At 38.2% G+C, this 14,031-nt stretch overlaps 1 protein-coding gene across 1 annotated transcript in view; it reads left to right on the top strand.

The window, feature by feature from the left end:
• The first annotated feature begins 8,598 nt into the window (after positions 1 to 8,598).
• The window catches only part of CCDC192 (coiled-coil domain containing 192), a 157,362-nt gene continuing 151,929 nt past the window's right edge, over positions 8,599 to 14,031 (top strand). The window contains 2 exon segments of the mRNA XM_036903123.2: positions 8,599 to 8,649; positions 11,581 to 11,688. Of these exon segments, the coding sequence (XP_036759018.2) occupies positions 8,599 to 8,649; positions 11,581 to 11,688 (159 nt within the window).

Here is a 14,031-nt window from a genome sequence, read left to right as displayed (position 1 = left end):
AGCTCCCTGGCTTCTTCTTTTAAGGGTATTAATTCCATTGCAAAGACCCCACCCTCATGCCGTCGTCTAAACCTAATGACCCCCCAGAGGTCCCACCTCTTACTAATATCACAATAGGAGTTAAGTCTTCAACATATGGATTTGAGGCAGGTAGGGGACACAGACATTCAGTCGCTAACATGTGGCGAACTCTTAATAGGATTTTGGAAGATTTTCACTTCATTTTTATACCTTTTATATTATCTTAATTTGGGGAACATACTATATAGAGAATCCATAGCAAGAGGTAATGCTCACTATATGTCTTTTTACTTCTCCTCTCTAATCCTTATAGTATTAAAATTCACTTTTCAGATTATCTCTCTTCCCTTTCTCAACCTTTATCACATTATGAGCTGCTGAAAGGTGGGGATTTTGAGTAATTCATCCGTATCCTTCAGGGTTTAGCAGTGGGCCTTATGTATATATAAAAGGTGCGCAATAAATGTGAACAATTCTCATTTGTTTGTTATTGAATATCTGGACAACTTGTGTTTTTCAGTTAGGGATGAAAACACTTTTGAATCATACAGTTAATGCAAAGGAAAATTAAATTGTAAGGTATTTTTAAATTAAACGTGGTTGAGAAACATTCTCTGGAAAGGAGTAAACCCTGTTCTGCTTGCCTCAAATGCCTAAGGAAAATGCTATAAATTCTAGAATAGCCTGCTTTCCCTAGGGGATATTTCTACTTGGAATCTTCCTTAAAATAGAACTACCTATATCCAATGTGACTATACTTTGAATCTTACTAATTTTTCTCTTTCTGAATAAATCAGCATTTGGCCTTTTTGCCTTCAAATGTGTTCTTCCATTCTTTTCTGATAATCATGTTACTGAAAATCTAGGGAAAAATAAGTCTCCCTTAATAACATTCTTTGTGTCTGCTTAACATGTAATGATAATATCCAAATGGTCCAATCTCAGAAATGAATTTGTGGTTTTAAAAAAACAGTCTAGTACCCACAAGATAACTTTCAAATGAGTCAAGTTCTTAAACCTTAGGTTACTAGGAAAATAGTCATCATAACTTACCATCTGGATCAAATGAACCCAACTAAATTTTTTACTTTTAAAGTCATTTTCAAATAATTTACAGAAGAATAAAGGCATGGTTTTAAAAAAATGGTTAGAAATTTTGATGATTTTAAACAAAGCATATCTCTTTGTTAACAAGTAAAAATTTTGGCACACAAACATTATGATGGAATAGTCACATATTCACTTAACGAAATAGGGAAATCCAAGTTCTCATCACAAAACCATTGTGTGATACCGTCTGTCTTGTATGAGAATACCTATTCCCTTTTATGTCCTCAGAGATGCATTTTTCACTCATTAATTCATGATTCTGAGGACATTCATCTAAGTCTCTAGGAAGTCATGACCTGAAGATTCATAGTCTATTACATTTAAATGATTAATTCCAACACCACCATTAATGCCTAGAGCGGAAATTTCCATAGAAAGTTACTGCACGCCATATATACAATTTTAAAGTTTCTATTAGCCACATTGAAATTTTCAAAATAAACAGGTGAAAGTACATTTTAATAATATATTTCATTTAACCTCATATATCCAAAATATAGCCATTTTAACATGTACTCAATATAAAAATATATTGAAGTATCTTAACAATCTCATATATTGCTGTACTAAGACTTCAAAATCTTGTGTGTATTTTATATTTAAAACACATCTCGATTCAAACTAACCACACTTCAAGTGCTCAAAAACCACACACGGTAGCGGCTACTGCCTTGGATGGTGCTGGCCAGCAGTGCTGCTGTTCATGTTCATCTTTTTATTTGCCTAAGAATTGTGATATGTTTTCCTTTGTCAGTTTTCTTCCCTTTGGACATCATTGATGGAAAAAGGAAAATTCAGTATTCTCAACTGTGTTAAATGAAAGCTAAAAATGCACTATAAAATGGTGTCGTCTCTTCCATACTTTGAAAGATAACGCAATGCTTTTGGCAATTCAATAAGTAACTGAAGGACGATTATTAATTTTACTATTATATTGGCCTTCTAATCAGTTCCACAGTTTTGTAGTTTTCTTAAAAGTCATAGTTGGAAATAGTTTATGAATAATGACAAAAAAATAATTCCTAGAATGATTAAGTAGCAATATGTTTCAAATAGAGGAAAAATAAAGTCACTGAGATCCCACAACATATCTTAGATTTACAAAAGGCTCCTATGTGTCTGTATGGTAATTGCAAGACAGAATGAGTTTTATTAAAAAGTCATATGAGTGTTCTTAAAAAACATATTTTGTTTGTTCTTTGTAAGACCTCTAAGAAAGAGTAAAAGCCATGAGACAGAGAATTTTACAAATAGGATGGCTCAAAAAAAGAAACCCAAAACTGCCCTGGAATCCTGTATGAGCTCTGATGGTATATTGAGGGTTAAATTGCATTAATTAAACAGTATATTGGGGAAATTTCAGAGACACATTTTAAAAAAATTATTCTTTCCTTTTCCATAAGCTTTTATCTCACATGATAGCTTTTCCCATTTCCCACCTCAGAAACTCCTTGGAAAACTTTTTCCTTTAGCCTTAGGCCATACTCTTCTTGCCCTTCCTCAATGTCCCCATTTTCCATCTCAAAAGCCCCAAATAACAAATCTAGCAAGGTCAAGGAAGAAACAGAGCAGAGCACATAAAAACCCTCTTTAGGTGGGAGAGGAGGGTACCAGGTGTGCCTTTTCTCTGACATTTTGAAGTTTGCTCTTTTATTATGCATCATTATTTACTTTGGCCAACTGGTATAACCCCCTAGGTGTAGTCACATAATGCTAAAACCGCCAGAATTTCTAAGAGTTTCTTGTCCTTCTAATCAACCGTCAGGCTCTTTCCTAAACTGTGAGTTCCCAGAAGCTTTGCCACAGAAACATAAAACCTACAGGTTAAAAAAATGATTAAAAAAAAAATCTTCACTTGTGGAAGCGATGTGTTTTTTCATATACAGCGATAATAGGATTAAACACAGCAGTAATAGTAGTGTATCTCCTTTTGGGTTCCTGGACCTGACCTGATTCCTGTGTGTGTGTGTGTGTGTGTGTGTGTGTGATTCCTGTGTGTGTGTGTGTGTGTGTGTGTGTGTGTGTGTGTGTGTGTGTGACCAGCAGGGTGTCTGAGAACTCAGTTCTGATGCTATCTTCCCAGAGACAGCACCAGATTGCCTAGGTTAAGGGGAATCTACAAGCCTGCCCTCCACCTCCCACTCCAGACACAGGTTCTCAAGCCCCAGGCTGTCTGTGCTTCGGACCTACTGGTTACAGATTGGAAGTTCAAAAGACGCCCCCCTTTAGGTTCGATTAATTTGCTAGAGAAGCTCACAGAACTCAGGAGAACACATTTACCAGCTTAATAAAAGATACTGTAAAGGACACAAGTTAGCAGCCAGATGAAGAACGACAGAGGACACGGTCCCCAATAAAGGCACTTCTGTCCTCGTGGAACTGGGGACCTGGCCCAGTGGCAGGTGGGGGCGCTGTGGTTTCCCAAGCATAGACGCTCTCCTTGACTGGGAAGCAGAATCCAAGAGAGCAATACGCTCAGGGGTTTTTGTGAGGGCTTCATTGACTAACTCAACCTCCAGCCCTGCCCTTGGGTGGGTCCAAAAGTCTCATTAACATGACAGAACACCCATTTCAGCTTTAGGACTCTGCAGACACTAGGCCATCAGAACAGCATGACAAATGGCCACCATAGAGCAGAAGATGAATTAGGTCTCATGGTCTTCTCATCTCACAGATGAGAAAACAGGACCACTGAAATGCTGATGTTGAGCATGCTGCCCCCTCTTTGATTGTTCCTGCCATGCCTCTCACCAATACGGTGACAGAGAGGCCTTACAAGAAGTGGAAATTCACAGCAAAAGAGAGCAGCTCTCCCATCTGTCCTCTGCTTACCTTATCACATTGGAATGGACCATGGAAATTGTTGCTGAACTTTTATCTGATCTTAAAGGATTCATAACACACTTTGCCTTCAAATGCTGGTAGAGGGGAGTCTGTACAAATGCCAGGCTGGGTTGGAAGAGAAGGAAAGGTTCTTGTGGAAAAGGTTTCTCATGGAAAGTCAAGTTCAACTAAGGATTTCCTTGCTAGGTTTTGGGAACAACATCATTAGAGTATTTAAGTTATCACTGTAGTTATTGTAGTTAATTTCTTGGGTTTTTTAAAGTTTACTTAGGCTCTAGCCTAAAATGCACTGGTGGAAAAAAATACCTTCATACTGAACACTGTCAGTCATAAAGCATTTGTTGTTGATTATACACAGTGTAGCAGTAATTTATTCACAAAACTGAGTCTGAAAAAACAATCAACTTGGGCAATGACTTTTCCTCACCTCCATCATAAGCTAACCTGAAAATGCTTCTTCCTACAAGCACGTGCATTTCCTAAAACAACGGGATACAGTAAGAGAATGAAAACATTGGTGGTCAGTATGCCAACATACTCAAACTCTAAATTAATGTATGAACTGTGGGAAAATAAGTAATCCTGTCACAAAAAGACTCAGCTATTCCAAGCACTATCTTCATATATGGGGAAATAATTGTATTATTATTATTATGTGCCCCATTAAAGCAAAATTTTACTTAAGAAGTCTTTTTTTTGGGTGTTTTCTTTACTGAAGGAATCAAAATCCTTTCCTTTGGTAAGATTCCATTTTGTTTTTCACTTTATAAAAAAAATCAGTTTTTATTATGTGCAATCTTTTTTTCTCACAACAGTCCTTTGAAGTAGGTAAAGAGTAATTGAATTAATTTTACATCAACTAATTCTTTCACTCCATAATTTATCTGCTCTGTACATTTGCTTCACAATAAGTTTTTAGTCTTAATTGTGGCAAAATACATTTAACATTAAATGATCATTTTAACCATTTTTAAGTGTGTGGTTCACTAAGGTAGGGCATGTTTACATTTTTGTAAACCAATCTCCATAACTTTTTCTCTTTGCAAAACTGAAACTCGATATCCATTAAACAATTCCCCGTTTCCCTTCTCTTTCACTTTTTTAAAGAAATCAAAATCTTTTTAAACAGCAAATTACCTTGCTATGTCCTTTTTCCTTTGTTCTGAAGAAAATATACTTTCATTATTTAAACCTTTACTTCCTGGTCAATATGATGGGTTAGCACCAGTTGCTGTGAGGTTTCAGTTACAAGAACCAGGCTTCCCTGGGAAGATGTGCTCCACGGTCCAAAAAGGGACTATTCTGTTTCTTTTGAGCTCGGGACATTTCCTTAGGAAGAAAGGGTTATTTGTTTTCATTCATTTGCATGATGTACAAATAGAGACAGTAAGAACATATTGATACTCTCATTCATTAAGATTTGGTATTTTGAATAAAAATTAAAGATGGTTGGAATATACTATGCATTTTAAACACAGAATTCATAATGTGGGCTACATGAATGGCATTGAGAAAGATGCTTTAACACCCTAAAAGTATATTTGGGCAAAATTCTGGGCACGTGTGCCCTGTGTGTGTGTATATGTATGCAAGCATGTACTTAATGCATTTTTTTCCTACTGAGGGAATTCACAGATACCAAAAGGTACACAAAGAGGTTTGTGATGCTCAAAGGTTTAAGAAATGTTCACATAAAATCAAAACAGTGGAGGGCTACTTCAGGTCATAGAACAAATTCTGTAATATAATATGAGCCTACATTCAGGGCTCCTCAAACCCTGTCCATTTTACTGTTAACTGTAAATGACGTAAGATACACACTGATTACTAGGCCCCTTTTCTCCTTTGATGTATTTGTACAGGGTCTCTGAGAAGGTATGAAGCAATCTTATTTGAGATAGATCTGGAATATTTGAAGACAGGTTAGGACTGCCTCTTACCTCCTCCCAACATCTTCCAGAATCCATCAAGGAGAAAAGCCCAGAACATTATATTAGGAGTGAGCATAAAAATATTAAATCAACCACCACACTGTAGATATTCTTTTGATTTTTACATAAAACTTAAATCCCAGGATTTGGGGAGTAGAACCAAATTCTAAGCTGAGAATTCTGGTGGTGTTATTAACCCTGTCTTGTTACTACTTACTACCGCATCGCTTAGCACAGTATCTGGCAAATAGGGAGGCCTCAATAAATATTTTTTGAACTTAATAAATTGAAATTCTTTGAACTGAAGTGAAAGTTGGCATGTGGAGAGTTTGGGGCAAGACATTAAAGTTGTTTATGAACTTATCAGATGTCCCACAGTCATTCTTCTTTAAACTTCCATGCCAACAATCTTTTTGTAAGTTAAAATCTGAATCAACAATTCCTTTCCAATACTTTTTCTTGCAACCTATCAATGATGCTATAGAAATGGAAAAGTAGTTAAATCTTCCCACCACAGGATGACAGGCTAATCTTTAAAAATGTGTTTTTTCAAGAAAAATAGTATCCTGGAACCCTGCTAAAGCAACTTGATATTGAATACAGGTCCATCTTTGATTTGGTCCAGGGGAATTCAGGTACCATAGTTCTGGAAAAGCCACCTGATAAAGCATTCACTTCAGAATTTAACAGAGATGGTTTAAGCAGAGGGTCTCTATACTTTTAGATTTCATAAACCTATAAGAATTTCTACCCTCCAAATAATTGGGGTTAGTTATAATAGGACTGCAAACTTTTCTTTTTTTTTTCCAGAAAAAAACACTAGAACACAATAATTTTCATACACTGTTACTATCATTTGTTAAAGAAGTATCCTCTTAACCCCAATATATATAGAATGATCATAATCTCCAAATAAAGGACAATCCACTAAATGGAATAATTTGGCTTCATGAAAAATTCACCATGTTCCTTTCTCAAAAAATTTTACTCTTATCTTTTTCTAGCTGACTGGTGAAAATGTTATCAGAAACCAGCACTGATCTATTATGGGCTGGCATTAGGGAACCCCAAATATAATCAAACCCCTTTGGCCTGAGGTTTCTTTGTCTCCTCCTGCAGATCTACTCTCCAGGCTTCCCCTTTCTGCTCTTTTCCAGGGAAGCTGGTCTCTCTGGACTTGACATTCAGGCTCTCCTGCCTTCTGGCTTCTTGTTGGGTTCAGCCCAAGGGAGAGAGAGACAGAAGAGAGGGTGAGAGGAGAGGAGGTCAGGCTATTTATTCCACTGGTCTCTCCACCACTACTGCCTGGTAGGTTGGCAGTAGCTGTACTCCTCTACCTATGTCTAGCTCCTGGGGGTGGCCCTCTCTTCCCACTTACTCTCTAGGTCCTGGAACACTGCTCCCCCATCACCTCTTCCCCTACGTCCTCAGGTTAAGGTAAGGCTAAGGTACCCTCACTTTTAGGCAGTGCCTCACCATCCTTTGATTGATGCCCTAAACTGTCCCACGCCTTGGTTTACTATCACCTCCTCATTAAGCTCCCCCCAGTCGCTCCATTGGAGTGGCCCTCTCTTTCCTGCTGAGATCTGACCAGTATAGTCTTCATTTCAAGATGAGAAACCCAAGGCCCCAAGAAGTGAAGTCCAAAAGCCACCCAGCCCGACCACACGTCAGTTGGGTCCAGAATGTGGCCTCCCAGGTTACAGAGCTCCTCTGTCCTCCTCGCGGGGCCATCTCCTCCGCAGTCGTGCTGGTGGGAAGCTTTCTACAATCTTCCCACTGGGTTTTGACAATCGTTATGGTTTGTTCAAGTTTTGAATCAAAAGAATCTTGTAAGGTTATTACTAAGGCAAGTCCAAACACAGAGAGGAATACTGTATTCAACAGAATGGACTGAAATCAGGAAAACTGAGTTTTTAAATGGCTGCCTAAATAGAAATTGGCAAGTTAGCCTGAGAAACTATTGCAAAAGCTAATCACAGAAAGGAAAGAAGGTGACGAAATTTCTACTATAAAATGAATTCTGATCCTCAAAGATAGGGGAGGGATGCTGTAAATCTGCCTAGGGAAATGTGCTTAAGTAGAAGGCTGGGATAGACGTTCATCTGCCTGAGAATATGTGCAGGTTGTAGAAGGGGAAGGAGATGTGAAGCCTTCAGTGCCTGTCAAGCAGGGGGAAAGAGAAATGGACAGCAGCAGTAAAGAGACGAGACGTCAAGTCGGAACTTCACCATTGCAAAATATGTTGAAAGCATGTTTTATCTGGCAGGAAGTTACCGAACCCTTGAGCAGGGGCTGCTGCTGGAACCCTGGACATTAGAAGCCTCCGACTGCTAGAAACATTTGTCTTAAACTGACCCACATCAAAATTCTCTTCTGTAAAGGTGGAGCTTGCTATGACCACACCTTCATTTAGGAATCTTGCTTTTAAATAAATGCACATGCACATATTTAACATATTAACTTTGTTTTAATTGCATCCTTGACTGAATTTTCCACTGCTATCATATGATCATTTGCTGTTACAAAAGTATCTCTATGGAGACTTTCTTTTACTAGAGTTTAAAAATAAGCTAGGAAGTTTTAATATCAAGTGGTTCTTATTAAAGGCATTAATGGAATTATTAATAAGTAGTTACCTGTTTCACCTAGTTTAATCCTCACAACACCCCTGTCATCATCACCCAACCTCATGGCCATCTCCCTGCCCTCTGCTACACTCATTACCTTGCACCTAGACTTGGTAAGCAGAATTTCTCTAAGGTTCTGATCCCTGTCAGTGTCCCAATCTGGATGCATGGAAATATTGCTTAAAGAAGTCACTGTTATCAGCTTCTCAGCATAAAGGGCTGCTTCTTCTGGTGCAACCACCTTCTCCTACTGCAGAGCCTTTAATCAATCAACAGCTATTTATTGAGCTCCTGTTAAATGCTCAGGGCTGGGCTGGCTGGTCTATTCAGGCAAGGGCCTTGCTACGTGGTGCACATGGACTCAGGGAAGGATTTGGCTCAGAGACCTTGAACCAGTCTGGAAGGGTGGGTGGGGTTTGTGTGGCTGAGGAATTAGAGCAAGGTCATTGAAAAACAGAAATACCAACTTAAAAGTAAAGAAGGGGACAATTAAAGGATACGCATATGGGTTAGAGAGATCAAGAAAAATTAAATTAGAAAAAAAGAGATTTGCCTACCAACTCTTAAATTGGGAACCTATGCCGCCGAAAGAAAATCTACTCTTAAAATTTTGTGTAGATTTGTCGACTGATGGACTATCAACTTTAACACACATGCATAATAATCTAGTGTCTTTACTGTTATTAAAGAGTTTACTGAATTTTCAATATGAGGCACTCTCTTAGTTAATTGTCTTGGTTGTCTTAGCTACATGTGCTTAGATCACTAGCTTGATATTTAGGTAGAAAATTTTAAGGCCAAGAGTAGAAGTTAAAAAGTGGAATTTCCACTGAATTGCTGGAATTTACCACTTGAAAATCCACAGACGCAGGTTCAATCTCCAAGCGCTTGTATATATATATATATATATTTTTTTTTTTAACATGGGATGTCATACAACCAACTTTTGACTAGTGTAATTCACTCATCAATTACTTTGACCACCAAGATAGTTTCGTGTTCATAAAAACGTAACTTGATGTAAGAAATGTCCACAGGCGCCTGAAGCAGAATGAACTTAACGGTGTAAGTCCCACCTTTTTGCTCTTCTGCCATTGCACTGGGACAAAGACTAATAACACCTAACTGTTTTAGGAAACCACACACTACATCCAAAACCTCTAACTCCATATATTTACTTATTTCTGAAATTATTCTTGATTTTTTATTCCCTTGTTTGGTTAATGGGGGTTGCCTCCTGCTGCAGGAACAGGAACAGGAAGGCAAGTCAGAGAGTGGAGAGTGACAGCTTGCAGCTTGGGTAAATGAGTGTGAGACAGACTAAATTCCTCACAGTTGGCTCAGGACTATCCCTGTTCTACCTTACTTGACAGTTTCTTAAATCTACCTGTGCAAAAAGTCCTATGTTATTTAATAACAGTCTTCAGCCAAGCCTGTTTCATTTGGCTTTTACTTATATTGCTTTTGTCTTACTGGAAATGGTTGTCCTTGTTGGATGGGGAAATGGGAGATGCTTGGAGAAAAAGACAGAGAGAAATAGATGAGCTGATCTTGCCTGGTCTACCCATAAGAATTTTTAAACCATCCTCTTGAGATCAAACGTTAGACAAGAAGATTCTCCCTAGAAGTAGTAGCGTAGACCAGGGATTCCCGATCTTTTCGGCATTTGGCCTCTTGACAATTTGCCCTTTCTGCCTAAAATGTTCTGTAGCATGAATGATCTGTAAGTATAAATAGACAAGAATTTTGTTTTGAGGATTGGTTTTTGAGATTTTGGGGGGTTGATTCTCGAAATTAGTGGAATCATCATGGGATGCTGAGGATCACTGATTCACCCCAAATATCATCCTACTAGCCCAAGGTGTTCATCCCCTAAAACCCGACTTTTAGGGGGGATGATGCAGCCATGTGTGACCTAGGAACCAGGTTGTTTTTGAGATGTAGCAACATCTTTTTGCCCCACATCCCATGGAGTTTCATTTATATCAGAGGCCTGTGGCAGGGCCCTAAGGTTCAGAGTAAGGTATGAGCTATTATAGGAACTGAAGGAATGCTTTATTTTTGTGGCTGGTTCCATTTACCACCAGATGGCTCTATTGTATCATTAGGAAATGCACACATGTGTAACATCAGTGGGCTCCTAAAACCAAAGAGAAGAAACAAAGCAGCAGTTAAAAAAAAATATGTAGCAACATAGTTCTTTCTTTTTGTGGGTTAATTGGAAGCAGCTGCAACAGCCTGAACCCTCACAAGAAAACAACACACACACCCAAGGAGGCTATAGGAAGGTCATAATTCCAGCACATAGGCAGTTTTCCTTTTTAGGTTTTCCCATAGCTGTGCAGCCATTAATTAATTCATCGTCCTAATAGCCAAAGAGTAGTCAGGAAGTGCTTTAGTCCCACTAAGGCCTGTAACGGATATTTCCATACCAACTTTGGGTGCTCTTCTGCTTGCCAGTGAGAAAGACCAACTTTTGAACAGTTTTGAGAGGCACAGTCTACAGATCTACTGAGTCATGTTAGCCATGTTCTGTGCAAGAATGACCGAATTCTAAACCACGTGATATCTTTGCTTTAATTGAACTTGTGTTAAGAAGGTGATGATCAGAGGAAATAGGAGCTTCTTTGAGGGGAAGTGGCTCTGTTCCTCAAGACAGGCAAATGTTAAAAACATAGGCATTCTCGATGACACCTCTTATTAGGAGTTCGAATTTTTGGTCCTAACCTCCTGAAGGAAAGTTCTCTTTGTATCAAGAGTAAAAGTTGCAGATTAACCAAACTGCAATGTGAATAATTGTTCTAACTTTCTAAAGTTCTTTGTTGTCATAATTTGGTATGTGTTTTTGCCCTCACTTTATACTCTGCACTGTTTTAAACAAGACTATTGTTTTTATAACATTTCACTGTTTATTACTATGTTGAAGAAGGAAAGGAGATGATTTATAAGAGATTATTAAGCCTATCCTTAATCCATAAAGTTGTTTGAGATGCACTCAAGAAGCCACCTATGTCAAAAAGTAATACTTGATTATTGTCTTAAAGAAAGAGTCTCTGGACAATGGACAGATGGCATTTTCTTTGGCACAACTTGAGGCCTTGGAGAGTTGCCTGAAGGAAGCAGAAGAAAAGATTAAATCCTTATCCGAACAGGTAATACTTGTCACTGGGACTGGAAATATATGTTCCTCAGTGTGTAATAAAGCAAGTGTAAATCTAAATACGTGTTTTAACCTCTGCACTCACAATATACAGCCACATGCATACACATACAGATACAGCATTTCATTCATTCAGATATAAGAATAGTTACTTTTATCTGTATGGATCCTTTCAGCCTTTACAACTTCTACATTTATATTTTGATTTCTATTCGCCACAGCCCATGAGTTAGGCAAGCCATCTTTAAGTGAGTGGTTTTTCTGAATAAATGAAAGTGTTTGCATTATAAACAGATAAGCCCAGAGGTAAGATAAAACCTATAGGAACCACACAGGAGTAATTTTCTCAAATTATTTGAGGAAAGAGAGTTTTTCAAATATTGGCTTCCCTATCGGGTTTTTTGAAATTCACAGAAACAAAGCAGGTCCTAGGGGAAGCCCAGCCTCTACTGGGCAGCCTGGACACTTGACAGATGGTCTGTGTATAGCAGGTCTCTGATTTCAGAGAAATGGAGTGTGAGTATCGGTAAAGCTTATACCAGGGGCTGGGCCATTTTCCAGTCTGATCACACTTTGCAAATAATATAATGTATAGTGCAAATCCCACTGTTACTTGTATCTTTTCCCACTGGGCAGGAGGTATTGGCCCTAGAGAGCAAGGCGGTCTTGGCCCACTAGAGCCTGGGGGGCACCAGTGCTCACTCTTGGTGACAGTCAGTGGAGGAAAAAGGACAGACGAGATCCTAAAATGTTATAAAGGTTTATTGATTGACCATGGGTTGATACGTTTTGACAATGCATTTTCATAAACTTTTGAAAAACAATTTTAAGAGGTTTTTTTTCTCATAATAAAGGTCTGTACAGCAAAATTTGATTGCATCAGAATTTTACAAGGATTTTTGCAGTAACTGGGGGGAAAGGTACTTGTGTTATGAGAAAAAGAATAGAGTGGACAGGTGATGTAGGGGCACACACAGATGACCTCCAGTTCTTTTTTCTCTTTCAATTTACCAAAAAGGTGCATTTCTTTGGGATGTGTTTATTGTTTACTGACTAAATTGATGCAAAGACTTAGGTCAATTAAAGAAAGGGTGTTGTTCTAGGCCCCGACTCATCTGGGAGAGTTTCCATCTCAGTCCCATGCTAAAACCCTGGTTTGCCAACTGGTCTTTTCTCTAAAACAAATAAAAACCAGGCTCAAACTAAGGCAAAATTACAAAGAACATAATGATGAACATGAGGTAACATTTCAAAGCAAAAAAACCTAACAATTTCAAAGCCTCCAAACCTGGAAAAAATTTTGAATGGCAAACTAAAGAGCACCCTGCTGGTATGTATTCGTTGCACTAAAAGATGTATGTTTATTTTGTAATTGAATGTTTCAGTGAGTTCTCATTTATATCAGTAAAATTCACCCATAAAAGTACTCATCCCTTTTATTCTTAAAAATCTCATCCCTTTTATTCTTAAAAATATATTTTTATCCAATACAAAGAGCACCTAGTATTTAAGATTCTTAACGTGATAATCCTTTATGTAACATCAAGCAATTAGATCCTTTTTTTCCCCCCCTGTGTTTAGCAGATGACATACATAAATGGAAACTGGATTTCACTCAATTTCTTTGTACCTACCATGAGTAAAATGCCAGTTAGGTGTTCTGGGAAGAAAGATACATAAGCAGGGCTTCCCTACCCAATGTGCTCATGACCAAACGAGTCATTAAAAGAGCTGGAGAGGGACACCGGTGTCTGTGCAGCTTGCAAACTGCTTAACGACATTAAATTGCAGGGTCTGTGTGCACTATTTTCCTGAAGTATTGTGCTTGGAGTTGCCAAGTATGTATAACCAAGTGAACTCAACTGGATGCTGGCCGTGGTTTAAAAAAGGAAAGTATTATGTGTTAAAAAAAAAAACCACACATTCTAGGCATTTTCAATATTACATCTTATTTAAGCTGAGTGCTTTCTTAGATGTGGCTATATCTACTGTTACTGTTGAAATATGTTAATCAAATATAGACACTGTTCTCAGAGCTTTTAATCTTGAAATTTTTGCTCTCTCCAGTGTTTTAGTTTAGTCTTATTCTTGAAAAGATAGAAGCGTAAGAACATTTGCCTCCCCACTATTTTTAAATTACGTAGATGTTTTAAAAAAATGGGATGACAGAAGGGTAGGAAAAGGTGAGGGAAGCAACTGACCTTTCTGAAGGCTGAAATACACGACTGACTATGTCAGACTGAACACCTGTCTCAAACAATCAAACATTTGTCCACTGGGTGCCACTGTCTTCCCTACCAGGCTCTGCCACTCGGTAGTTGCAGAAAGAAATTGT

This window comes from Manis pentadactyla, chromosome 13 (assembly GCF_030020395.1).
Source record: "Manis pentadactyla isolate mManPen7 chromosome 13, mManPen7.hap1, whole genome shotgun sequence".
In the NCBI taxonomy this organism is placed as follows: Eukaryota; Metazoa; Chordata; class Mammalia; order Pholidota; family Manidae; genus Manis; species Manis pentadactyla.
The sequence above is the reverse complement of the archived record's forward strand: the minus strand, read 5'-3'. Positions and strand labels throughout refer to the sequence as shown.